This window comes from Mobula birostris, chromosome 1 (genome assembly GCF_030028105.1).
Source record: "Mobula birostris isolate sMobBir1 chromosome 1, sMobBir1.hap1, whole genome shotgun sequence".
Lineage (NCBI taxonomy): Eukaryota > Metazoa > Chordata > Chondrichthyes > Myliobatiformes > Myliobatidae > Mobula > Mobula birostris.
In genome coordinates this window covers 176,103,745-176,131,554 of record NC_092370.1, presented here as the reverse complement: position 1 = coordinate 176,131,554, position 27,810 = coordinate 176,103,745, and the positions used below count along the sequence as shown (strand labels likewise).

Genomic DNA, 27,810 nt, shown 5'->3' with positions numbered 1-27,810 from the left:
GCTGTAAATTAGAAGATATTTTTAAATAGTCTATCTTTTCTGTTGCTTTGTGGCAGTGTATCCTCTTACATATTTTCCTTTCCAGGGTTCCCGCCCCTCTGCGGACGTCAGATGCGTGCCAACCAATAGCAGTCGGGTGATGAAACGCCAAGTTATAAAAGGCAGGGCTTCCCCTTCACTCTTAGAGCCATGTCTTTGCGACTGAGAATTGTGCACCTTTTGGGGAAACAGCTGGGCGCTTTTCCCAAGCAGAAGCGATCGGTCCATTCTCTGGGTATAATCGGTGCGCCATTCTCCTATGGCCAGGTACTGAGAGTTTCATTTATCCAAAATCTAACGGGGGAGGGGTGACTGAATGTGTGATAGCAATGACCCACCTAAGAACGTCATCTTTTGTTATTGCGACTGCACAAATGCATGCAGAATGCAAGCTAACATTTGTAATGATTCCTGTTGGTGTTTATATATTTGTATTGATTTAATTATAGAAGCGGCGAGGAGTCGAGGTTGGGCCCCAGGCAATCAGGGACGCCGGGCTGATAGATCGCTTGAAAGCTCTGGGTGAGTACAGGGCTGCTGCAGCAGCTAACGGATGGGAGTGTATGCATCAGCGCGGTTCGCAGCTCAGTCAGGGAGCAGGCACTTCGCGACTTTTATTTACCTACACATATACTTGTTACTTCCTCCTTCTCGCGAGGTCTCGAAGGAAAAGAACCCGGTTTATTCACTCTTTTTATATCGATCGATTGCTTTCCACCCCCTCGTGGTTGGCTTTTATTCCGTTGTGTTTAGCGTTTTTAAAACTGAGCGGCAGCCGTACATGACTAATCCCTGAGCTTTACTTGTCCGTCTTCTATTCCACCACCACATGGTGTAGAATATCATGTGGAGGAAGGGGGCGAAGTTCCGCGCTGCCAGAACATTGTAAACTGTGGTCTGAAGCAAACAATCAGAAAAGAACACTGAACAGGAATTGGAAATGAGTGGGGGGGGGGCGAAGATGTGAAATAATGCAGATGCCGAATTGTGAAATGAAACACTGGGGGGGGGGGGGACGATGAGCAGGTGCCAGGTTAATCTGAAACCCGAACTTTGTTCTCTTTCCATGGATGCCATCTGTCCCGCTGAGTATTTCTTGCAATATTATATTTTGTTGCTTAATAAAGCTTGTGTAGCCTCTCAGCTAAAGCAACAAATCAGCAAAGTTATCTTCTGATTTCTTTGAAACATTATCAACCAAAACGTTTTATCTGATTAACAGCTAATCTGTGTTCCTAGGTTTTCTGTAGTTGCTAATATGTATTCGTTAACTTAGATAAAGTTCAAAATGTTTGTCTATTTCCATATTTGCATATCTGGTATTGCAGGTTTGCCTTCTGAGGAGAGCTTGAATAGAATGGATCTGTCGCACCAGTATTTAATAGAATGAGAGACAATCTCATTGACACTAATAACATTCGTGCAGGGTTTGGCAGGATAATGCAGGGAAGAAGTTGGCCAAGGACCCGAAAACCAGGGGTCACATCACCGCATAAGAGGAGGAAATGGAGATTTTTAAAGCGTGTGGTGAATCTTTGGAACTCTTATCTCTGAGGAGTGTGGAGGATGTTAAAGGGATATCAAAATAGCTCGGGTAAAAGAGTGTGAGCTAGGTTAGTTGCGATGAACGGTGAAACGGGCGTCAAGGGCCAAATGCTCTTATTTTGTTATTCTACAGCTTCAAGATCTTAAGATACTCTGGGAAGAAGGGGGAAAGGTGATAAGATTCACTGGAGTGTGTAATTTACAAGTGACTTGATTGTAAGTTTTGGCTGTGAACTTTTCTGTTAAGGAAATTACAGATCTGGAAATTTGAACACGGAATCCAGGTTGCTAACGCGCGCAGAAATGAGCGCTGTACTTCCTCCTCCTGGCAGAAGCTCCATTCTGACCTCCTGTGTTACGGAGGCAACATTGCGCCATTTTTGTCCTTCAACATCACTAAAATTATCTTGTGCTAATCGCATACTGTAGCTCTTTAGGGCCTTGTGCATAAATTGATGGCTTGTTTCACATACTAAAGCTATGACCACATTGAAAATACTTCGAGTGGATAGTGGTGTGAACGCTTTGAGGTCTTGACAATAGTTTATAGAAGTTCTTTAATTGAAAAATAAATTGTCTGGTGGAAGCAAGGGCTGCAACAGAAAGGATTGTAAATTATTTTTGTGGCTGGTTGATCATCCAACACTTGAATGTCCCATTTGTTAATAATTATACTAATTAAGGAAGGAGGTGCTGTAGTCATGCCGTTTGCTGGTTTGTGAAATTTCTAAATCCATAATGCAGTGAAGCCCCTGTCTGTTCTACATGCTGTTCTTTAGTCAAGCCTGCACTGTAGAAATGTGGGGAAGAAGTGCTAATACTTTATTTCAGGGGACAGTCTATTGGATCAGTCACCATTGCTGTGCTTTTTGGAGTATGATCTCCTTTTGCCAGCTTAGGATTTGATTTCCAAATTCAGAGAACAGTTTGTCACCTTTAATATAATGACATGGTTAACGTGCATAGCCCTGGCTATAAAACCTGATGTACTTGTGAGTTTCACAGAATAATGCAAACTCGAGCAAGTACTCATTACTAAACTGACTTTTTGTTTTTAGAGTCATGGAGCGCTACAGCATAGAAACAGGCCCTTCAGCCCATCTAGTCTGTGCCACCTATTTATCTGCGTAGTCCCACCAACCAGCACCTGGACTATAACCCTCCATGCCCCACCCGTCCATGTGCCTATCAAAGTTTCTCTAAATGTTGAAATCAACATTTACCATCTTTTTTTTTGCCAGTTTCAGCCACTTTTGTTTTCTCTCCTGCCACCTACAAATCTAATGAATGATAAAAATAGAAAATGTTGGAATTACCGAACAGGTTAGGCATATGCATGGAAAGACAACCAAGAGTTAACATTTTGTTTCTCGTTTTACAAATGCTACCAGATGTGCTGAGAGTTTCCAATATTTCATGGTTGCTTCATCTTTTTGATCAAACTACACGTGACTTGCTGTTGCTCACACCTCCACTTCTATCCCTGCATTCATAGAACAATACAGCACAGGACCACAGCTTTCATCCCACAATGTTTGCATTGTGGCACCATAATATCTGCTTCCACCAGCACCCCTGCAGTGTGTTCCAGGTACCTCCCAGTATCTGTGTAAAACAAATGTCCCACACATCTGCTTTAACTGCTTTAATGAAAGGTCGCCAGTGTGAAATATTAAACTTTAGTTACCATAAGTGTTAACGAACTTTGCTACCTTGATCCTTTTTAAAGATTTCCAGTATTTTTTGTTGAAATGTTCCCTACACTGCATGTTCTTTGAATGAAATTTAATATATAAACAAATACCTTGTGTTAGATAAAGAATAGGTAACGAAGATTTCAAAGTTCTTGTATATTGACAAGGAGTATCATCCAATTAATTTTTTCATCACTAAGCTGTAAATTATTTCCATAGTTGAACTTGAACAGTAAAACTAAAGTTGAACTTTAGTAAATAACTAGTTTTGTGTAAATATTTTTCGGCCCTTCAGCCTGGTCCTCTATTGAATGCACTTACAATAAACCTGTAACTTAGTTCCATACAGGTGTTCCCCACTTTTCGAACGTTCGCTTTACGAAACCTCGCTGTGACAAAAGACCTACATTAGTTACGCAAACATGAGGAATTCTGCAGATGCTGGAAATTCAAGCAACACACATCAAAGTTGCTGGTGAACACAGCAGGCCAGGCAGCATCTCTAGGAGGAGGTACGGTCGACGTTTCAGGCCGAGACCCTTCGTCAGGACTAACTGAAGAAAGAGCTAGTAAGAGATTTAAAAGGGGGAGGGGGAGATCCAAAATGATAGGAGAAGACAGGAGGGGCCAACAGCTAGACAGGTAATTGGCAAAAGGGATATGAGAGGATCATGGGACAGGAGGCCCAGGGAGAAGGAAAAGGGGGAGGGGGGAAAAGGGGGGAAAAGCCCACAGGATTGGCAAGGGGTATAGTCAGAGGGACAGAGGGAAGAAGAGGAGAGTGAGAGAAAGAAGGTGTGTATATAAATAACAGATGGGGTACGAGGGGGAGGTGGGGCATTAGTGGAAGTTAGAGAAGTCAATGTTCATACCATCAGGATGGAGGCTACCCAGACGGAATATAAGGTGGTTTTCCTCCAACCTGAGTGTAGTTTCATCTTTACAGTAGAGGAGGCCGTGGATAGACATGTCAGAATGGGAATGGGATGTGGAATTAAAATGTGTGGCCACTGGGAGATCCTCATTGACTTTATTAACTTTGCCTCCAACTTTCACCCTGCCCTCAAGTTTACCTGGTCCATTTGCGACACCTCCCTCCCCTTTCTAGATCTTTCTGTCTCTATCTCTGGAGACAGCTTATCTACAGATGTCTACTATAAGCGTACTGACTCTCACAGCTATCTGGACTATTCCTCTTCTCACCATGTCTCTTGCAAAAATGCCATCCCCTTTTCGCAATTCCTCCGTCTCCGCCGCATCTGCTCTCAGGATGAGGCTTTTCATTCCAGGACAAGGGAGAGGTCCTCCTTTTTTAAAGAAAGGAGCTGCCCTTCCTCCACCATCAACTCTGCTCTCAAACGCATCTCCCCCATTTCACGCACATCTGCTCTCACTCCATCCTCCCGCCACCCCACTAGAAATAGGGTTCCCCTGGTCCTCACCTACCACCCCACCAGCCTCCGTGTCCAACATATTATTCTCTGTAACTTCCGCCACCTCCAACGGGATCCCACCACTAAACACATCTTTCCCTGCCCCCCCCCCCGCTTTCCGCAAGGATCGCTCCCTACGTGTCTCCCTTGTCCATTTGTCCCCCACCCCCATCCCTCCCCACTGATCTCCCTCCTGGCACTTATCCTTGTAAGCAGAACAAGTGCTACACATGCCCTTACACTTCCTCCCTTACCATCATTCAAGGCCCCAGACAGTCCTTCCAGGTGAGGCGAAATTTCACCTGTGAGTCGACTGGGGTGATATACTGTGTCCGGTGCTCCCGATATGGCCTTCTATATATTGGCGAGACCCGACGCAGACTGGGAGAGCATTTTGCTGAACACCTACGCTCTGTCCACTAGAGAAAGCAGGATCTCCCAGTGGCCACACATTTTAATTCCACATCCCATTCCCATTCTGACATGTCTATCCACGGCCTCCTCTACTGTAAAGATGAAGCCACACTCAGGTTGGAGGAACAACACCTTATATTCCGTCTGGGTAGCCTCCAACCTGATGGCATGAACATTGACTTCTCTAACTTCCGCTAATGCCCCACCTCCCTCTCGTACCCCATCCGTTATTTATATACACACCTTCTTTCTCTCAATCTCCTTTTTCTCCCTCTGTCCCTCTGACTATACCCCTTGCCCATCCTGTGGGCTTTTCCCCCCTTCCCCCCCCCCCCTCCTTTTCCTTCTCCCTGGGCCTCCTGTCCCATGATCCTCTCATACCCATTTTGCCAATCACCTGTCCAGCTATTGGCTCCATCCTGCCCCCTCCTGTCTTCTCCTATCATTTTGGATCTCCCCCTCCCCCTTTTAAATCTCTTACTAGCTCTTTCTTCAGTTAGTCCTAACAAAGGGTCTCGGCCTGAAACGTCAACTGTACCTCTTCCTAGAGATGCTGCCTGGCCTGCTGTGTTCACCAGCAACTTTGATGTGTGTTGACTTACGTTAGTTACCTGTTTTCGCTAACAGAAGGTGTTTTCACTGTTACGAAAAAAGGCAGCACTCGCTAAAAGGGAGCGCGCGCCCCAAGCAGCTGAGCTGCTCCCCTGGAACTGCATTCTAGCCGACATTGCTTAAACATGTGCCTGTGAGCAGCCGTTAGCAAGGTGAGTTCTAAGGTATCGGAAAAACCTAAAAGAGCTCGTAAGGGTGTTACGCTTAGTGAAAAACTAGACATAATAAGCGTTTCGACCGTGGTGAACAAAGTAAGGACAAAGTGAGTTTGGCTTGTGGAAGTTGACGAAGATGATGTTGAAGAGGTTTTGGCAGCCCATGACCAAGAACTGATGGATGAAGAGCTGATGCAATTCGAAGAGGAAAGGATAACAATTGAAACCGAATGGACCGAAAGTGAAGTTGTCCAGGAACTGAACGTGAAGCAACTGCATGAGATTTTCGCTGCAATGATTGCAGAAAAGTACAACTTTAATTTTGAAAGGGTACGTTGGTTTAGGGCATATTTGCAAGATGGTTTGAGTGCTTACAAAGAACTGTATGATAGAAAAATGTGTGAGGCTAAGCAGTCAGGCATACTGTCGTTTTTCAAGCCTTCCACAGCAGACAACGAACCTTGATCTTCGATATCAAGGCAGGCAGACATAGAAGACATAGAAGTGGACCGATACACTACTGTGGAGAATGCAGTGGTAGCTGTGACACACCCAACACATCTTTAAGAAAAAAGCCAAAATAAACTAATTAATTAGGTGCCGCCCGGCAGGTAAATGTCGGCCCAGATCAGAGGCAATTGCCGATTGCGTCAGCTCTGATCTGGGCCGACATTTACGTGCTGGGCGGCACCTAATTAATTAGCTTGTTTATTTCGGCTTTTCTGTAATTAAAGATGCGTTGGGTGCGTCCCCGCTACTGCTGCACCACTGCATGCTTCGTGGATTGGTATCGGTCCGCGGCCTGGAGGGTGGGGGCCACTGCACCACCCCAACCTCAGACGACTCAGCCTAACACACCATCATCCGTGTGCTCGCTGTCTTCCCGATTCCGGTAAGTGATACTAAACTGTACATACATTATTTCTACTTTATATAGGCTATGTATTTTTGTGTTATTTGGTATGATTTGGCAGCTTCATTGCTTAAAGGTTACTGGAGAGAGTGTTTCTGCCGAGAGCGCTTGTGCGAGGTTTTCGCTACGGAGAACAGTGCAGCAATGTTTGTAGAAAAGTATTTCTACTTTATATAGACTGTGTATTTATCATATCATTCCTGCTTTTACTATATGTTACTGTTATTTTAGGTTTTATGTGATACTTGGCATGATTTGGTAGGTTATTTTTTTGGGTCTGCGAATGCTCACAAATTTTTCCCATATAAATGGTAATTGCTTCTTCACTTTACGACATTCCAGCTTACAAACCGTTTCATAGGAACGCTGTACCTTCGGATGGCGGGGGAAACCTGTATATGTATCTTTCTCCAAACTTAATACATTTTGGTTCACAATTGATCAAATTTGGACTAAAATTAATGGTTGATGCAGCATATCTTTTTGTCTGCAGAAGAGTTCAAACTACCATATACTTTGTAAGCGCATTTTCTGACTGCTGCTGAGATGCCCATTTCTGACTCTTAGACTGTCGCGGCCTTGATTCATTGACCAGGGAGAGTTTTTTTCCCCCCCGTTTGCCTGATTTGTTCTTTGGTTTCTTTGATTAGATCACTCCATAGTGCTGAATATCCCAGTAAAAAGGTGGGGGGGGGGGTCCAGTTATTTTGATATTTCTACACTGTATTCCCTCAAATCCAATATGCTTCCCAAGTTGTAACTCCCAGAATTGATCTCAGTTATGAGACGTCTAATTCTCTGATCACTTCAATGCATTGAAATCCTTTGGAGAGTTTAGCTCATATGTTTAAGTTACTGTTTTTGGTGCATCTATCCACACACCTTGCATTGATGCACATTTTTTTGTTGGCTGCATAGTAAGCTTGAATGCATAATTAACAGTCTATTCCACCTTCAATGGATAGTTTAAGCCCCAACACAGATTCCTACCGGACATTAATATTGTACCATCGTCAGTAAATGTCCAATATCTGCATTGGTTGCTATAGTTCAACCACCTTCTGTAATGTGTTAATAATTTACCTTCTGAGCTTCAATTTTTTTAGCAATATCAGTAAACATTTCCCTACTTCAGGTATGGCTCCAAGTAATTGGCAACAGGCTTATTCTGCATGGCTGACCTCTACAAAACCATGCAGATGAGAACAATTTTGATCAAAAGGAATAGTTCAAGAAGTGAATTTTAAAAGATTACAATTGTGGCTGCAGTGCTACAATCAACATCTTTTGTTTGTTGGCTTGGGAACTATATGGTTCTGGATAACTTTTGGGTGGGCAAATAAGTGGGTGATGAGAGTAGTTGATGGGATGTTGAATGGTTCTAGGGACTAAAGTAAGCAATGCAATCAGGCAGAATGCCTGAAATATTTTGTATCAGTCTTGACCAATAGAGGATGCTGCCAAAATCTCAGAAGAAAATAGATGGGAGTGAAAATTACTTAAGATCTGATACAGTGAAATTGTGGTGAAACTTAACATGAATCAGTTACTTGTCTTGAATGAGAGATATTCTGAGTTCCCAAAGGAAGTTCATTGGAGATTGCTGTAAACAAGAGCCTACCATACTCCTGGAATGCATATATATCATCTCGCTGTATTTTAAGAAATTGTTTCACAAACTAATGTAAAGGAACAACTGTATTTTTAAATTCACTTCTTGAACCATACCTTTTGATCAAAGTAGTGACAGCTTGAAGAGAAATAGTGTGAATAAAGAATGCAAAGAGTTGGGGAAAGCATTTATTTTTATATTGGAGGATGATGGGCAATAGTCCCCAGGGCTAGGAGCAAGAAGAAATTTACTTAAAATTTTGTTATTTGTAAATAAGTTCACAAGTTGAACATGAGCATGCAAGGTAATATTCAAATTCCAGATGACTAAAACGTTGAAGAGAATAACAATACATTGCCAAGGGCGTCAGCTGGCTAAATATACAAATGAAATTTAGTGCCTAGAAATCCAAAGTTAAACAGTGAGGAAAGATAGTATAACATTAAGGCACAAACCTGGTTTTAGCTGTTTATAAATTAAACAAGTGTAATTACATCTTGAGGACCTTTGCTTTTTCTGTTTTCTAGTCCACTAGGATACATAGGTTTGTCAGTGTTCAAAGCTGTTTGTGGTGCTTTGGACAAATGTAATTCGTGTTCTTTTTATAAAATGTTTCTTTTCCATATTCATTGTTTTAAACAGCCCCCATTAATTTACTGTGCTTTTGTTGTGTTTATCATTAACAGTTTTGTCTTAATTGCATGCATTTAGGCTTTACCTTCAAACCTTCTTCAATTTTGACACCATTGAGCTTTTAAAATTATGATTACAAATACAGTCAAAGTAAATCTGGCTTGTTGCATATTAAATCGAGTATGGACCATCTCCTTACTGAATCTAGCACCTAGTGTTGCGGAAAAACCTATCCTGAGCACCCTGGAAATTCATTCCTTGATCTCAATGCAGGTTTAAAAATTCCACACTAAAACCATTTTTTATTTGCCATGGCTGTTTTATTTTCAACATTATGTTTTGATATTTCATAAGTGATTCCTGTAACAACTTCCAGAATCATAAATTATTTTCCATTTCTAAATTATCCTCATTGACTACAATGCCTACTTGGAGACCGGCTTTATTTACCACGTGTATGTGGCGAAATGTGTCATTTTAAAGAAATCAAGGATCAACTTCACCATATACATTTACATGCATTGGGAATTTGGTGTACTGTGGTGGCACAATATACAACAAAAACATTCAACAATTTAAACAAAGAATTATATTTTTTAAAAAGTGTGGGTATGGAATAAAATGTGCATAAGTGTACTTGCAATGCAAACAGCATTATAAAAAGTGGTTTAGTGAATGAGGTAATGGGGGGGGGTGGTGGCTAACTAGAATAGTTAATCAGATTAACGGCCGGGGGGAAGAAACTTTTAAGTTGGTAAATTTTTTCTTTAATGGCCCTCTAGCACTTGCCAGAATGGAGCTTTTGGAAAAGGCAGCTTGCTGGGTCAGTAGTGTCTGCTCTATTTTTTTCTGCTGGCTTCTTTGTCCCGATACATACGAGTCCTGCCATGATGGTATACTGTAGCCAATGACATTCTAAGCTGTTCTGACAGTTTACTGTAGTTTTGGTATTATGAGAGGATGCTGCACCAAACTAGACAGTAATGGCTGATTATGTGGATGCTGTCTATGATTGCAGTGTAGAATTGCACCAGTATGTTCTGGGGAAGATGGAACTTTACCAACAGCCGCAAGAAGCACATCCTCTGCTGAGCCTTTTTGTTAATGAAGGGAAGAGGTAGAAAATAATAAAACTTACTTGGTGTAGCTGCACACTGTAGTCTGCCTGATTTATTTTATTGTTTGCATTTTACCATTTTCTCTGAGATTACATCCTTTGGTTTATTGTTGTGTAATGTGAGTAAGTTTTCATGCGTCTCTTCGCTCATTTGCTTTAGATCCTAGTTTGAGTACAATCTGTCCCAGAGATGATTTTTGTAATACAAATGTGAAATGTCCAATGCAGTGCATGCATAAATCACTTCAGGCCCATGTTTACCTATATTCCTTAACACATTACCAATGTGCGCATGACTCGTATTCGGAAACCTGGTCTTTTTGTTTAACTTGGTGTCTGTTACAATACAGTTGGAACAATTTGCTTTTTTTAAAAGTTATTTTACCTCCCTTCCCTCACCCCCAGCTTCATTATTTCTTCTTTTTTCTTTTGGGGAATAGGCTCTTTGCATTCCAAATGATTGAACAAAGATTCCATTGCTGGTGTTGAGATACTGCAGTTATGGTACTGGATTAGTATTGGGCTAATCTGCTGATATACCAATCCCACCGTAGCAATTGTGAGGATTATCACATTAATTAAATCCAGAGTTTTAAAAAAAGACTATTTAAAAAGGGAGAATGGCCCATTAAAAAAAAATGTATCCACTAATGCCTTCAAAATAGAAAATCTGCTGTCCCTAATTGGTTTGGGATTCCAGAGTATGCTCGCCTGCCCCAAAATGCCCAGGTCTAGTTGATCACCACTGGCATCAAAAGGATACAGTAATAAAGCTCGGAGGAGTAAATTTTATTTGCTTTGGTACCAGGCATTACAAAGGCACAACCAGCCCAGTCAACTCATCTTCACAAATGGCCTTGAAGACGAAGACTATTGTAATTGCCTTCTGCAGAATCGTGCAGTACTGGAGAAGGAGTGCTTGGGGGGAGGGTGCAGACACACCCAGCCCTGAGACACCAGACAATGTTATTTGATTCCAAACAATTGGTTTATTGATCATTACAGAATGTCTCTCTGGTGGTTCCCACTCCATCCCTTCTGCCTGCCCCTTCCCACTCTCGGTCCACAGTAGAGACCCATATCAGAATCTGGTTTATCATCACTCACGTGTCATGAAATTTGTTTTTTTTTAAAAAAACAGTAGTATTGTACAATACATAAAATTACTACAGTACTGTGCAAAAGTCTTGGGCACCCAAGCTAAGTGCCTATAAGACTTTTGCACAGCACTGCATCTTGCAGCTTGAGTCCTCTATCAACAACCCAGAATAACTACTAACCTCCTAGAGCTTTTCTCATCCAGAAAGTAAGTTAGAAATACGACAGATTCCCTCAAATCCCTGAATGAGTGAAATTCCAACATCACAGAATCCCCAATAGTTGTTATTATTAAAATAACATTTTGGCTGAACAGTAATTTGGTGTTAGGAACTTGTTCCTCATGAACATGGTGTTCTCAGCTCTGCACAACTAAAATAGTAACCCATCTGTCAATTATTATACAGACAGTGAATAATCAATAAGTGCCAAATATTCAACATACTGTCCCCAAATTTCATAATAATGAAAACTCTTCTAAAAAATATTAGAATGAACTCTGAATGAAATGTAATTCTAAGTGTCCAGTTTGTCTTTTAAAGATTTCACTTGAGTCAGAATTTTCCATTGACCACTACGTGGTAAACATGGGTTGTTGCAGAATATTTGCCAACATCGGGTTTAATGATCAACATAACTTAAGAAGCAGAAAGAAGCTCACAAGCTTTATGACCAGTGTTGTGAACCTTTGTCAAATTAATAACTCCCATTGCCATGGGCATTGGGAAGGGGCTAGGTAAATAGGTTTATATTAATTAGAAGCAGGAAGTGGCCAATCAGCCTATTATGTAAGATGATGACTAATTCGTTCTTACCATCAACACCACTTTCTTGGTCTCCCCAACTCCTTTCACTCCATTATAGTTTAAATAGCCATCAGTCTCTGCCTTGAATATATTCAACCATTTGGGGGATGAAGAACCCCAAAGATTTACAGATTAATTGGGGAACCCTTTAGTTCTGAAACTATATTGGCTTGTTCCAGATAACCCTTTTGGGGGGAAACATGCAGTCTAAAAAGCTAATTAATGGGTGTAGTTTGAAATCTGTGTTGTAGATTTCCACACAAAACAACTCAATAGCTTAACAGGTTACCAAGTACAAAAGGCAAATCTCCTTCATCAGAAAAACATTCTCCAGACACCTACATGACTCTTGTGGACACTTGGAATGTTACTGATCTAGCAATTAATCTGCAGTTGGTGGTGGTTTTATTTAGCGGCTGCCTGTGGGAGGATGATTCTCAAGAGTTGTATTCTGTTTACATAGATAAGTATACTTTACACTTGAACTTGAGTTTTGATATGGTACCATTTCTAATCAGTCTATGTTCATTTTCAGGTTGGAACCTTCATGACTATGGAAACCTGAATTTCACAACTGTACCAAATGATACACCATATAAGAATATCCACCACCCAAGAACAGTGGGTTTAGCAAACCAGTCATTAACTGAAGCAGTCAGTCAGGCAGTTAGGGATGGTCACATAAGTGTTATGCTTGGAGGAGATCATAGGTAGGTCGATAGCATGCAGTTAAGTTTTAATAGTCTGACTTTTACACACACTTAACTATTGCACGTGGATTGGTAATTTTTAAAAATTTCTTATCCTAACCAGTTTAGGAATTGGTTCAGTCCATGGGCATGCCCAACAGCGTCCAGATTTGTGTGTCATTTGGGTGGACGCACATTGTGATCTAAACACACCTCTTACAACCACATCTGGAAATATGCATGGACAGCCAGTGTCGTTCCTTATAAAAGAGCTGCAGAACAAGGTAAAACTATATTTGAATTAAACCAGTTATGAACCATTTTGTTTAGTAGGATTATGATGTATTTGTCCATCTTAGGAATAGATTGTTTTCTGCAGCTATATTTTACCAGTAGATACCTTTTACTTTACAAATTGTGCTTTTCTTTTAGATCCCATCACTCCCTGGATTTTCTTGGGTCACTCCTTGTATATCAGCAAAGGACTTGGTTTACATTGGAGTACGGGATGTTGATCCTGCTGAATAGTAAGAATGGTTTCTAGAATTGACTTAAGTGAAAATTGTAGTACATTAATACCACCTTAGACACCTGGCAAACGTCTCCATTTGTAATCAGTGAAGCTAAACTGAAAGTAAATTTGATGCAAAAATACTGTTAAATTTGTATGCAAACATTTATTGCATTACAGTTTGACACTTGCATTCATTTTAAATTTATTTAAATTCCTTATTCAGTCCTGTTTGTTGTCAACCTTTTAGGTACTCCCTTGCTTTAGAGGTATACTTGCTTCCACTCCATTTCTGTGATGAAGCCAATATGGGACCCACTAATTTTTTGCCACAGGTGGAACAAGGAATGCTTAATGGAGGGGTTGGTGGGTTGATCAGGCAATTTTGCTTTCCTCATTATTCTGAACTTGTTTGTTCCCAGTGAATGGGCTTAAAAGTTCTGAATGCCAATTGGAATGCTCCTTTTTCATTTTGGTTGGCCATGTTCCATAGAATCCCAAAACTTGGTCCAGATATGTTCTCCAGATTTTGATACTGTCCTCTATTTGTTTCTTATAGTATCCAGATAGAGCTCTAATAAGTCTGTGTTTCAAAAGTCTTGTGTTCAACATAAAAATAATGTTGGCTGTACAGTCTGTGCACTTAGGGCCTCAGTGTTTTGAATTGATGACTGAGAGGAGGATGTTTACATTGATTACTTCATCCTCCAAATACATTGCTAGAGGTTGTGGAGATGATAATGGTAACTCTCTTGGATCTCTAGGTTCTTGCTGTAAGTAGTCCATGACTCTGGTTTACAAGATAGCAAGGATTACTACTACCATAAGCTTTGAGGTCTTGGTCTTTCAGTGCTTTCCTCAGTCAGCAAAAATCTGTGCTGGCAGTTTGAAGGTGATGATGATTGCCTTCATTGGGATGTGGTTCCTGAGTTAGGGGTGGTGGTCTGCATTTTCCAGGTTCTCGGCATAGGCCTTTATTGCTGAGCAGTATCATGCAGCAGGGCTAAATTACTCCATATTTTGTAGATGTTATTTGTAAGGCCTGCACTGTATACATGAGTGGATTTGAAGCTCTGCCTCAGTGTTCTGCAACTCTGACTGAAGTTCAACAACATTGGTTCTGGAGAGGAGGAGAAGTTGGTTGAACATTTGTCCTGTAGATTAGTTCAGATCCATTGGGAAAGTTTCTGGAGAAAGCTTGAGGAAGGCATTGGTTGATGATGTTTTGATACTGTCTATACTGAGATTTGTTTTGTTGTGTGGTCCATTTGTTAAGATCCTGACTTCCGTGCCTTTAGGTTGCAGGCATGACTTGTAAAAAAATTTTTGCAGACAGCTAAATTTGAGAACGATGTTCCACAATTCCTCTTAATTGGTCAAGGCTTGAGGTCAAAAAAAGCCACGTATAGTTACTGCAATATAAGTGGTGGATATTCAGATTAAATGATGCATGTGCTTGTTTAACTGTTAAATATTTACACCATAAATATTTTCTAAAAATGATGGTATACACTATATTTCAAAGTGCTGCATGATATGCAAATGCAAATGCGAAAGTACTCAGTGGCAACTAAAAATGATTTGTCTGTGATAATCGATGTAAATGCTGGGAAATAATTACTTAGAAGTAATGATTATATATGAAATTATGGCCTCTGAGCTTTCACTATTTAGAAATCCCAAAATTGTATTTAAATCTTAATGTCCTTGATTCAATAAACTTCACATGGAACTACTTGGATCCTGAAACTGACCCCAAACAAATAAGAAAAAATTGTAATGATTGCTTTTCTTACTATCAGCTACATCCTGAAAAATTTTGGCATCCAGTACTTCTCAATGAAAGAAGTGGATCAACTTGGAATACAGAAAGTAATGGAAAAAACACTTGATTATCTAGTTGGAAAGTAAGTTAAATAACTACTAAACGGAACAATATTGCTCACACTGACTGTCCAGCAATGATCAATGATTATTTGTATCCTTATTTTGGGTCATAAAAATAACTTCATGTAGCCACTTTCTCATGGGGGGGGTGGTAGGGAGATGTATCAGTTACGATCAGCAAAATTTTAATCTCCATTTTAGATAATGGGCTGCAATAACCTGCTTCATAGATCAGCTTGTAAATTAGACTTTTGAAATCTCAAAGTAAAGTTTGATTTATTTAATGGATAAACATAAATCTGAATCTAACCTTGTATGTTGCTTTATAGAAAGAAAAGACCATTGCACCTGAGTTTTGATGTCGATGCCATTGATCCATCTTTAGCTCCTGCTACTGGTACTCCAGTGATTGGAGGACTAACTTACAGGGAAGGAATGTATATTGCTGAAGAAGTGTACAACTCTGGTACGAAACAATGTGTAGAAGCAACTGGTTGATTAGTGAAAGTCTTGCAGTTGTTCACTTGCATTGAAATGTGACACTTGTATCCATTGTTTCTCATGCAGGAATGCTGTCTGCAATGGATCTGGTGGAAGTCAATCCTCATCTTGCAACTACAGATAAAGAACTTAATTCCACAGTAAACATCGCCGTGGATATTATTTCCTTTTCTTTGGGACAGGCACGAGAAGGATCTCATGGCAAATGTGATGAAATACCAGCTCCTGATACAACAAGTGAACAGACCGTACGGCTTTAGAACTGACTAAAGACAAGCTGGCTGTTTGTATAAACCCAAAATTCAGAACTCTGAGAAAGTACTTTGGGGTATTTTGTGTAACTGCTGCCTTGCTGTACATTCTTTCTCATTGGGATTCTCTCATGAGGCATTGTTCTCAGACCATTGCCTAATATCTCAATTATCTACAGGTATTATGAACAACCTACAGCTCTGAGCTTTTCAAACATTCCAGTATGAATAGAATTGATTTCACTTCCCTATTCAACTGTGTAGAGGGAGAGGGAATTCTGGCAGGAAAAGTCAAATCTGTAAAGGCTCTGCTCTTGTGTAAAACTGCTAATACTACTTCCCAAAATCCTGGAGCATACCTTTTAATAACTTGTATGTTTTCCTCTCAACAGAAACTTGCATTCAAGACCAATAGGACATGTTACATATCAAATGACTTTATTAAAAGTTTATGCACATCGCTACAATGTAGTCATTGGCAGTAGCATTTAAAGAACTACTGATTGAATGCAACTTTAAACTGCTTCACCTTTGTAAAAACAACTCCTGTAATGGGGTGGGTCTTGCAGTGAAGTCCTCTAAGCAGGTTAAATACATGAAAATTGTTCATCGGTTTATGTAGTCCCATGTAGTTAAATCATCTTCAACTGTGAATCTCAAGCATTGTAGCCTATCTACGCATGCATAATTTGCATCAGTGCTTGCGAAAGAACTTGAGGTATACAACGGTTCCAAGGATTGCCACTTCCAGAAGAATAATAATACCCAGTAGCAGTTTGTTTGTCATAATTCTAGAGAGATCAAAACATCAACTTTTAGGCTTGCATTGAAAGAGTAAATTATTACCCTAGGTCAAATACTAGTTTTTGTAACAAGGCTGAAGAACATTTCACATATTTATTCCAAGTTGTTCAATGATCCGTCTAGCCTTAAAGTAGACAGCAATAATTTCTGATCTTTAAATTTTAGGTGAGTGACTTTCTCTGGATGCCCATCAGAACAGACTTGAGTAGTTTTTAGTTGGTTTTAAAATGCCTGCTTTACAACCAGTTTGTATGATAAGCTTTTCTTACCCAGCTTCCCTGAAACTAAGTGGGAAAAGGTGCACATCTGTGTCTGAAGGACCAGCTTTGAAATCAATTCTTTAGAATCGAAATTTAACAATGTGTCAGCACTCAATTTATGCAGAGTACAGAAAAAAATATTTACTCTTCTATAATTGTTTATATATGGATAGTACTGGCAGCAGAAAATATTCCCGGCTTTTTCCACTGAAATTTATTAACAATTGAGTGGTGGAGGGGAGGGGTTTGCTTTGGAAAGTGTGAAGTACAAACTTGTCTGATGTAACAGTTGGCTGTTTGTCAAATTTCTGCACTCTTACCTTCTGGACATGGCGCGAAGTATTTTCCGACTTCGGCTTAAATTCTCACCTGTGTTAATTAGCTTCAGAACAGAAACAAAATTATTATCTTGCTCCTTTGTTTTTGTTCATAATGCATACATTTTCAGATGGGAGTATTTTCTATTCAGTTATTTCCCAAATAAATTTCGTACTTGCATACCTAATGAAGACTTACCCTGTCTTTTGAACGTTCCAGCTGTTCTCTTTGCTCTCCCAGTTCTTCAATTATTTCTGAACCTATCTGATCCGTCTCTGCTGCTATTTGATGTGAACGGTCTAGGCTCTGGCTGGCTCTGTTGAGGCTGTCTGAACCTTGCAATAGCAAAGCACGCTGAGAGGCTAAATGATTCTGCAACAAAATGCAGTTGTTGGAACCTACTTTAAAAACTGTTAAAGGTTTTTCCAAAGTTAGGCATAGCCTAATGAAAAGGAACAGGAATTTTTGAAAAACTTAAGTTCAGTTTCACAAGATTTTGTCTAGAAGAACATACTCAATATTCAACCCAATCAATATACGCTATATGTTCAGTAGACCCATCCTCACATACTCCATTACGTTACTCTTTGATGGCTTTTATCATACGGCTATCATATTAAGACAAAATAATGAGAAGCTGAATAGATAAGCAAGTTGCCACCAATTTTAAAATGAATGACAAGTGGACCCAGCTCCTCAACACGATGCGAACTAACAGAATCTTAAGAGTCTCTGCAGATTGTTTGTGCAAATAAGTTAATCACAATGAAACAAAATATGACGGCTCATGATGCATCTAACACCAGCATCTTAGGGTGTCAAATTATCTATAATATTGTTAAATTACTGATGTCTACTAAATAAAGTAACATATAAAATATGTGCTACTGGCAAGGTAAAAGATACTGTAGAATAAATGGAATATTCCATATGGAATTCATTGTCAATAAACATACAATGCAAACAGACTTAATTTCAAGTCTCATGATACAATACTGTAGCTGCAGTACTTACACTTTGTTCATTTTCAGCCCTGTACACTGCATACTTGAAGTCACTACGTGCTCCATACCCAGCATCACTATTTCTTGCATCCCGCTGTAACTTGCTGACCTCTTTTCTGTACGATCGGATTTTGATATTCATCTGGTTACGATATGATAATGGTGCATTTCTTATTTCCTTCTCCATTCCATCCAACTAGGAATGATGGTATCCAAGAATAAGAGTGCAAATTTACAAATGAGAACCAATATTTAGAAACAGGATTAACTTGGCAAACACTCGTGCAATAGCAACTAGCATAACCATAACTTTTTTTAAAAAAAGACAAATCTCTTCACTACTTACTATTTCATTTGCTTCTTCAGCTTTTTCATCTATCTCCCGTAGAAATCTTTTCTTCAGTTCTGTATAATATAAAATAATTGTTAAAGCACTATTGTAATAAGGTTGTAGCATGATCCAACTCTTACAAACCTATTATCACCATCAAACTCTATTCCAACAAAAATCTTGAATTTCCTTTTACATTTTAACTCTGTTGATGCTATTGAGTTACTGGAGAAAGCAGAAACAAGGTGTCTAAAATCTCTTAGTACAAGGTGCATATTGGGCAGTAACTTATTTACATTCTTAGACATTGATTACTACATTTTATCCAGTCTGCAGATATTTATGATTACAGTATGAAATCTTTTAACTGGTACTACCTTTTGCAACTATAATGATAACACGTCATTGATAATTTCTAAATGCAATGGATTATCAATGGTAAATTACTGTACTTTGTATTCCCATTTAACCAGAGTAACTGCATCTAAAAAGGTGTTTAGCTGTGCCTGGCCATACAGCTAGGAGTATGAGGATCAGTTTTATTTATCACATCTATATCAAAATGATGAAATGTGTTGTTTTTCAGTTGACCAGTGCAGTCCAAGGTTTGTGTTGGGGGCAGCCTGCAAGTGCTTACTTCTGGCAGCAACTCAGATTGCGTACAACTCGCTAACCCTAACTGCACGTCTTTGAAATGCGGGAGGGAACTCGAACACCTAGAGCAGGGATGGCCCACCTATGGCGTGTGCGTCAAAAGTGGTGCATTGGATGATTAGAATAGCGCATTGCACCCCAGTGATAATAAGAAAGTAAGCCTACTCATGCAAAAAGTATTAACCAAAAACCGATTTGCAGAAAATTATTTTTAGTGATTTTATTATTTTGTGCACATCTTTTGGTGAATGTTATCTTCTTTCACGTTAGTAATGTTTTCAATTTTTAAAAAAATGTTCAATGAGTCAAACTAGGAAAGGACTTTGGTTCTGCAGTCATTCCGTAACTGTTCAACACACATTTGATACTTGTTTGATTCTGAGGCGCCAGGCATCTGCACTAGCGGTGTGTCGCAGGTTTTTGCCACTCAGTTTACAATTGACACTCATGAGCTACGGAGTTGTGCTTTGTTCGTCCTTTGTCAACATTTGCAGTTTTGTACTTGATCGAAAATTAAGCCTTGTTCTTACATTCAGTTACCCATCACAGTGCAAAAGAAAATGAGCAAAAGAAAAGCAGAAAGTGATCGTAAGCATGAATTCAATGAACAGTGGGAAAATGAGTTCTTATTTATAGCGAGTCCATCAGGAAAACCGTTGTGCATTGTTTGTGAAAACACTTTCTCACATAATAGAAGACATGATCTTAATGGACATTATAAAACACAACATCAGACTGAAATAGAAGGAAAACTGAAGCTAGTGCTTGGGTCTGAGTTACGGAAAGAATATGTGATTAGGAAAAAGGAAGAAATCAAGACATATTTGTTAAGTCTCATGAAGGTAAGTAACGTTTATCTTGTTTTTATATTAAATCAAGATATCATATAAAAATGCTAAATATGTCTATATTAGCATTTTTACAAGAATTGAATGGGGGTACAAGAGTATGGCACATCTGAACTCATGCGTGAAAAAATTGACACGGAATGTAAAAGGTTGGCCACCCCTGACCTAGAGGAAGCCCACGCAGCCACAGGAAGAACCTACAAACTCATTACAGACAAAGGCGGAATCAAACCCTGATCAGTGATGGTTGGCGTTGTAAAGTGATTGCACTGACTGCTATGCTACTATGCCACCCCGTGTACAGAGACAGTAGAGTAGTGGGCTAAGCACACATACTTGAGATGTGCCTATGTTGACTGTCAGCTAGGAGATAGTACTACCAATCTGCACTGGCTGGTCTCCTGATAAACCCAAGATACAGTTGCAGAGGCATGTAGAGAGGTCCGGATTTTCAAAGTAAATTTGTCAAAGTTACTCTATATACATTGAGATTCACTTTCTTTGAGGCACTTACAGGAAAAGAAATACAACAGAATTTTACCCAAAAAAAACTACATAAACAAAGACTGACAAAAACCAATGTGCAAAAGAAGGCAAATTGTGCCAATGAAAATACTGAACATCACACACAAAATGCTGGAGGAATTCAGCGGGTCTGGCAGCAGCTATGGAGAGGAATAAAGAGCTGACATTTCTGGCCAAGGGATCGACTCTATTCCTCTTCATGGATGCTGCCTGATCTGGGGAGTTCCTCCAGCATTTTGTGTGTGTTGCTCTAGATTTCCAACATCTGCAGAATCTTTTTGTGTTTATACTGCGAACAAGACTTGTAATGAGTCCTTGAAAGCGAGTCCCTTGGTCATAGAATCAGTTCAGAGTAATGGTGCATGATGTTATCCACGCTGGTTCAGGAGCCTGATGTTTGTAAGGTAATAACTGCTCATGAACCTGGTGGTGTGGAACCAAGGCTTCTGTGATTCTCAATGGGAAATGTACTCAATGGTGGCAAAAAAAATGGCAGTGGCAGTAGATGGCGATGTTTTGCAGGCAATTCACAAAAAAAAAATTCCCATTCTGATATGTCTATCCACGGCCTCCTCTACTGTCAAGACGAAGCCACACTTAGGTTGGAGGAACAACACCTTGTATTCTGTCTGGGTAACCTCCAACCTGATGGCATGAACATTGACTTCTCTAACGTCCATTAATATCCCACCTCCCCATCGTACCCCATCTGTTATTTATTTATTTATTTATTTATTTATTATTATTATAATACATATTTTTTCTCCCTCTGTCCCTCTCACTATACCCCTTGCCCATCCTCTGGGATTCCCCCTCCCCCTTTTCTTTCTCCGTAGGCCTCCTGTCCCATGATCCTTTCAAATCCCTTTTGCCAATCAACTTTCCAGCTCTTAGCTCCATCCCTCCCCCTCCTGTCATCTCCTATCATTTTGGATCTCCCCCCCCCCCCACTTTCAAATCTCTTACTAGCTCTTCCTTCAGTTAGTCCTGACGAAGGGTCTCGCCCCAAAACGTTGACTGTACCTCTTCCTAGAGATGCTGCCTGGCCTGCTGTGCTCACCAGCAACTTTTATGTGTGTTGCTGGATATACATCTGAACTGTTACTGCAATTCCCAGCCCACAGTTACCTTTTAAGAAACACTTCTGTATCGTCTAAATGCATTAGTGATTTTAAAATCGGATGATGCTGAAGGATCTCAGGGATGCAGGTATGGCACCAGGAGACCATGGAATAGCCATGATTGTTCCAGGAAGTGTGGTTACTGGGAGTGGGGGAGGAGGGTGAAACTTAAGGCCAGACTGAAGTGACAGGGAACATGGCCACCAATCCCTAGCATCGTCCTGGGCAACATAAACTCGGTGGCCACTTGATTACATTCCTCCTGCAGGTTTCTGCTGATGTAGCCCATCTTCTTCAAGGTTCGATGTGTTTTCATTCTGAAGTGCTCTTCTGCACTCCACCATTGTAGCACAAGGTTATTTGAGTTACTGTCACCTTGAATCAGTTTGGCCATTCTCCTTGGACCTCTCATTAACAAGGCATTTTCAACCACTGAACTGCTACTCACTGGATTTTTTTTGGTTTTTCATACCATCCTCTAAACTCTAGACTGTTGCCTATGAAATCCCAGGAGATCAGCAGTTTCTGAGATACTCAAACTACCCTGTCTGGCACCAACAATTATTCCATGGTCAAAGTCACTTGGATTATATTTTTCCCCCCATTGTGATATCTGGCCTGAACAACAACTGAACTACTTGACCATGTCTCCATTAACCAATTTCCCCCGGGATCAATAAAGTATGACTATGACTATGTCTGCATGCTTTTATGCATTCAGTTGCTGCCACATGATTGGCTAATAGATATTTGCATTAATAAACAGGTATACTTAATAAACTGGCTACCAAGTGTACAATCCCTGGAGGGAAAAATGAAGGACCTAAGATTGCTACGTCAGAGGGAAATGTGGGATTGCTGCATTCTCTATTTCACTGAGACATGACTCAATGACTTCCCCCCTTCCCCCCCAACACACACACACACTTAAACCCAGGGAGTAATTAATCCACTGGATTGACTGGACAGCCCCGTCAGGAAAACATAGAGGCAGAAACATCTGCTTCATGATAAACTCAACATGGTACTTGGAAATATTGGTTTTGTCTCACTCATATTGTCTCAATCTGGATCAGCTAATGATTAAGTGCCAACCATTCTTCTTACCGAGGGAGTTCTCTGCTGTGCACTGACTACAGTTTACATTCTGCCAAAGGCAGATGTCGAGCCAGCACTCAGTTGAGTGGCCGTGAAACAAGGAACGGCTTGCCCTGAGCTTTTCACATCCTTCCTGGGGACCTCAGTCAGGCTAGATTGAAGAAATCTCTACCCAACTACGAGCAGCAAATAACCTGCAGCATCAGAATACCCAACACTCGACTACTGCTGCTTTACTATCAAGGATGACTAACACAAGGAACAAGCAACCTAGTTGTGTAATTGAGAGTAGCACCCTAGAGACTTTCAAATCTAAACTCAATAGTTATTTCAACACACTATGTGATTAGGAATTTGGCAAGCTTTGGTGGGCCAAATGGCCTGTTCTTGCCAAAAACTTTCCAATGTTCCAACCATGAACTGCATTTCAGGAAGTTTGACTATCTGGCTGTCCTACTACATGCCAAAGACTAAACAGCAAGGTACCAGCGGTAGGAACAACAAAGAGATAATCATGGAAGGCAGACAAGAGGCTACGGATCTGCTTTGTGTCGGTGGACTAGGCCATGTTTAAGGACTCATCGGGTTTTGAAGCTTATTGATTAGTACTGAGGGGATGAATGGTCCATGAACACTACCTCATTATTTCTCTTTAGCACTATTCATTTTTGTAACTTTTAATACTTTTTTTGTCTTACACTGTACCGCTGCTGCAAAACAACACCTTTCACAACATAGGTCAGTGATAATAAAGCTGATTCTGAAAACAGAAATACTGATGTAAGGATCTCCCTCCAACCACATTAAGGAATCAAATCACTTGCGTTACTATCTAAACCTTCCATGCAGCTCCTGAATCAGGAGTCCATGTTGCATACACATCACTTAAATAAATAAATCCTTGAGGATGGCAAGAGTACAGATACATTTTGTGTGGTGAAAATCCTTTTTTTAAATCAATAAGAGTGATTTGTTGCCACCAGTACTATCCTATACATGTCTGGCCTCCAAGGAAAAGTATATTGTGATAAAGGTTTGACTTCTATGATGGGGTGGGGGGGTTATGAGGCTGTATTATGAGGGGAGATTACTCAGAGTGTGAGCAGCTTCAAGTTCCTGGGTGTCAAGATCTCTGAGGCTCTAACCTGGTCCCAACACATTGATGTAGTCATAGAGAAGGCAAGACAGCGGCCATACTTTATTAGGAGTTTGAAACAATTTGGCATGTCGATAAATAAGCTCAAAAACTTCTATGTACCGTGGAGAGCGTTCTGACAGGCTGCATCACTGTCTGGTATGGAGGGGGCTACTGCACAGGACTGAAAGAAGCTGCAGAAGGTTGTAAATCTAGTCGGCTCCATCTTGGGCACTAGCATACTAATTACCCAGGACATCTTTAGGGAGCAGTGTCTCAGAAAGGCAGCGTCCATTATTAAAGACTTCCAGGACCCTTTTCTCACTGTTACCATCAGGTAGGAGATACAGGAGCACGAAGGCACACACTCAGCAATTCAGGAACAGCTCCTTCCCCTCTGCCATCTAATTCCTAAATGGACTTTGAAGCTTTGGACACCACCTCACTTTTTTAAATATACAGTATTTCTGTTTTTGCACATTTTTTAATAATCTATTCAATATATGTAATTGATTTACTTGTTTATTTATTATTACTTCTTTTTTCTCTCTCTACTAGATTATGTATTGCATTGAACTGCTGCTGCTAAGTTAACAAATTTCACGTCACATGCCGGTGGAAATAAACCTGATTCTGATTACCTTTGAGTTTAGAAGAATAATCAGAAAAGAAACTGAGACAAGAGACCTGGCAGTGACTGGAACCAATTTAATGTAAGACAGCCACAAAGGCATGATGAATTGGAATGAATCAGTACTAACTATTATTTGAGTGGAAAATAAAAGAGGTAGTCAGAAATGGTTTGTTATGGAGTAAAAATATCAAATGCGTGTTGGAATGATAATTTTTGAATCTCAGCAAAAGCAGAGTTTATAAAGTGGAATCCACTGGGAACTGCCAGAAGAGTTTCCACTCTCTTTTGAATGCTGCAAGAAAAACTGAAAATGTTGGGAAAAGTTAGTGGGTCAGGCAATGAGTATGGAGACAGCAAGAGAGTCAATGATCTTCAGATACAAAATACTGGAGGAACTCAGAAGGTCGGGCAAAATCTATGGAGGGATATGAAAAGTCAACGTTTTGGTCATAGACCCTGATGACAACAGCCTGAAACACCGACTGCTCATTGATGCTGCCTGACCTGCTGAATTCCTTCAGTATTTTGTGTGTGTTGGTCAAGAGTTCCAACATCTGCAGTGATCTTCCAATCTCTTCACAGACGCTACATGACCTGAGCATTTCCAATAAATGTTATTTTGGGGCAATACAAACAAAATGATGGAGAAGCTCAGCAGGCCAGGCACCATCTATGGAAAAGTGTAAACATTTGATATTTTGGGCCGTGACCCTTCATCAGGAAAGGAAGGGAAGTCAGAGTAAGAAGTTGGGAGGAAGAAATACAAGGCAATAAGTGACAGGCAAAACCAGGAGAGTGGAGGGGTTGAAATAAAGAGCTGAGAAGTTGATTGGTGAAAGAGATAAAGGGCTGGAGAAGGGGGAATCTGATAAGAGAGGACAGAAGACTATGAAAGAAAGGGAAGGGGAGGAGCACCAGAGGGAGGTGATGGGCAGGTAAGGAGATAAAGTGAGAGAAGGAAACAAGAATGGGGAACGCGAAAGGAGAGGAGGGCAATTATCGGAAGTTTGAAGTTTACAGCACATAATTCTACGTAACTTTTGTTATCTTCAAAGAGATCCCACGACCATGCACATCCTTCTCTCTCCCCCACTTTCTGCTTTCTGCAGGGATCACTCCCTACGTGACTCCCTTCTCTGCTCTTCCCTCCCCACTGATCTCCCTCCTGCTATTTATTCTTGCAAGTGGAGCAAGTGCCTCACTTGCACCTACACTTCCTCCCTCAATACCATTCAGGGCCCCAAACAGTCCTTCCAGATGAGGCGTAACTTCATCTCCAAGTCTGTTGGGGTCATTATCCAGTGCTCCCAGTGTGGCATCCTGCAAATCAGTGAGACCCGATGTAGATTGGCAGACAGCTTCACTGAAAAAGCGGGACATTTCAATTCTTCTTCTCATTCCCATTCTGACATGCCAGTCTATGGCCTTCTCTACTGCTGCAATGAGACCACACCCAGGTTGGAGGAGCAACACCTTATTCTGTTTGGGTAGCCTCCAAAGTGATAGCATGAACACTGATTTCTCAAATTTCTGGTAACTTGGCCCCACCCCATTCCTGTTTCCCTCTCACACTTTATCTCCTTACCTGCCCCTCCCCTTTCTTCCATGGTCTTCTGACCTCCCCCCCAACCCAATCAACTTCCCAGCTCTTTACTTCACCTTCCCCCCCCCCGTCCCGCTTTCACCTACCATCTTGTACTTCTCCCCCCCCCCCCAACCTTCTTGCTCTGACTTCTCATCTTCTATTCCAGTCCTAATGAAGCGTCTCGGCCCGAAAGGTCTACATGTTTACTCTTTTCCATAGACGCTGCCTGGCCTGCTGAATTCCTCCAGCATTTTGCGTGTGTTGCTTCGATTTCCAGCATCTGCAGATTTTCTTGTTTGTGAAAATACTATTTTATTTCAGATTTCCAGCATGTGCAATTCACTCTGCTTTGTCATCAGATTCCTGCAGTCACTTTGCTTAGGGAAAATCAGTATTTTATTGTTGTCATTCCGAGCAAAGAGTAAACACATCCCGCAGCGTCAGCACAGTTTTGCTCCATTGGCCTAGACTCCGTCGCCATGAAAAGCGGAAGTTGGGGTCCGAATACTCAGTTACTCACCTCCTGAGCACCCGGTCACTTGTTCGTACTGGCTCCTCAACTCCTCATAAACCCCTATGTACGCCTCATGCATCTTCTCGAACTCCTCCGAGGACATGTTCACGATGTTTTCATCCAGCTGCCGCTACCACACACAAAACTGCGGCCGCCACACTTCCGGCTGCCGCATCGCCGCCAATTGACAGGGCCCCGCCTCTTGCCGCAAAAAATGGAGCGGCCACCTGTTCTCGTATCTTGCAAAGTGAATGCAGAGTTTGTCGGCATCACACTTCAGTCTTAATTTCCGCTCTTCCGATCTTCGTTCTTGGCCTCGTTAACCCGACGCGCGGGCTCCTAGCAACCAGCCGGCCGGCCGCCGCATCTTGGGAGTTGTAGTTCCAGTCGACTGGAAATAACATCCGCAAAAGGAGAAGTGGAATAAATAGTTAGATCGATTAACGTGGATTAGAACTGAATCTGAAGCCGCCAAAAAGTCAGTGACAGCTAGAGAAAGGAAGTGGCTGCAAATGCTGGAATCTGGTGCAACTCACTGACTGCTTTATACTTTGTCGACAAACAATTGATACTAGAACGTACAATCATCACAGCGATATTTGATTCTGCGCTTCGCGCTCCCTGGAGTACAAATCGTTAATATTAAAAATTTAAATTATAAATCATAAATAGAAAAGGGAAAGTAAGGTAGTGCAAAAAAACTGAGAGGCAGGTGTGGATATTTAGAGGGTACGGTTCAGACCCCGGTCAGGAGCCGTTCAGCAGTCTTATCACAGTTGGAAAGAAGCTGTTCCCAAATCTGGCCGTACGAGTCTTCAAGCTCCTGAACCTTCTCCCGGAGGGAACATGGACGAAAAGTGTGTTAGCTGGGTGGGTCGTGTACTTGATTATCCTGGCAGCATTTGGAGGAACTTAACAAGTCAGGCAGCATCTGCGGAGGGACGAGGACATTTCGGTTCGACATCCCAAACGTCGACAGCCCGCTTCTTTCCACAGAAGGTGGCTCCTCCCTATGCTTCGCCAGCTTTTTGTGATTGACAGCTGGGACGGGCTCTCGCGGTATTCTGGG

The 27,810-nt window shown here is 41.0% G+C and overlaps 2 protein-coding genes across 3 annotated transcripts; one reads left to right on the top strand and one right to left on the bottom strand.

The window, feature by feature from the left end:
- The first annotated feature begins 151 nt into the window (after positions 1–151).
- arg2 (arginase 2) lies at positions 152–18,260 on the top strand. Its single transcript, XM_072266607.1, has 8 exons — positions 152–306; positions 489–561; positions 12,607–12,781; positions 12,885–13,044; positions 13,193–13,287; positions 15,074–15,178; positions 15,488–15,624; positions 15,726–18,260. Exons 1-8 carry the CDS (start codon positions 190–192, stop codon positions 15,917–15,919), a joined length of 1,056 nt encoding a protein of 351 aa, XP_072122708.1. The 5' UTR covers positions 152–189; the 3' UTR covers positions 15,920–18,260.
- On the bottom strand, positions 16,328–27,706 carry vti1b (vesicle transport through interaction with t-SNAREs 1B). 2 transcript variants are annotated; one of them, XM_072266619.1, is made up of 6 exons: positions 26,748–27,705; positions 18,643–18,701; positions 18,307–18,492; positions 17,491–17,664; positions 17,295–17,356; positions 16,328–16,701 (listed from the first exon to the last, which is right to left on the bottom strand). In XM_072266619.1, exons 1-6 carry the CDS (start codon positions 26,842–26,844, stop codon positions 16,605–16,607), a joined length of 675 nt encoding a protein of 224 aa, XP_072122720.1. In that variant the 5' UTR covers positions 26,845–27,705; the 3' UTR covers positions 16,328–16,604. The 2 variants fall into 2 exon arrangements, with proteins under 2 accessions (XP_072122720.1, XP_072122729.1); XM_072266628.1 differs by lacking the exon at positions 17,295–17,356 and having other exon boundaries at positions 26,748–27,706.
- Positions 27,707–27,810: the final 104 nt, after the last annotated feature.

Excerpts from the sequence above, each read along its gene's own strand:
- arg2 (XM_072266607.1), top strand. The coding sequence starts at position 190 with ATGTCTTTGCGACTGAGAATTGTGCACCTTTTGGGGAAACAGCTGGGC. Across the intron at positions 562-12,606 it reads AGATCGCTTGAAAGCTCTGG|GTTGGAACCTTCATGACTAT; the intron begins GTGAGTACAGGG and ends GTTCATTTTCAG. Across the intron at positions 13,045-13,192 it reads TAAAAGAGCTGCAGAACAAG|ATCCCATCACTCCCTGGATT; the intron begins GTAAAACTATAT and ends CTTTTCTTTTAG.
- vti1b (XM_072266619.1), bottom strand. The coding sequence starts at position 26,844 with ATGTCCTCGGAGGAGTTCGAGAAGATGCATGAGGCGTACATAGGGGTT. Across the intron at positions 18,702-26,747 it reads AGTGACCGGGTGCTCAGGAG|AACTGAAGAAAAGATTTCTA; the intron begins GTGAGTAACTGA and ends TATATTATACAG. Across the intron at positions 16,702-17,294 it reads CTTCGCGCCATGTCCAGAAG|AATTATGACAAACAAACTGC; the intron begins GTAAGAGTGCAG and ends TGATCTCTCTAG.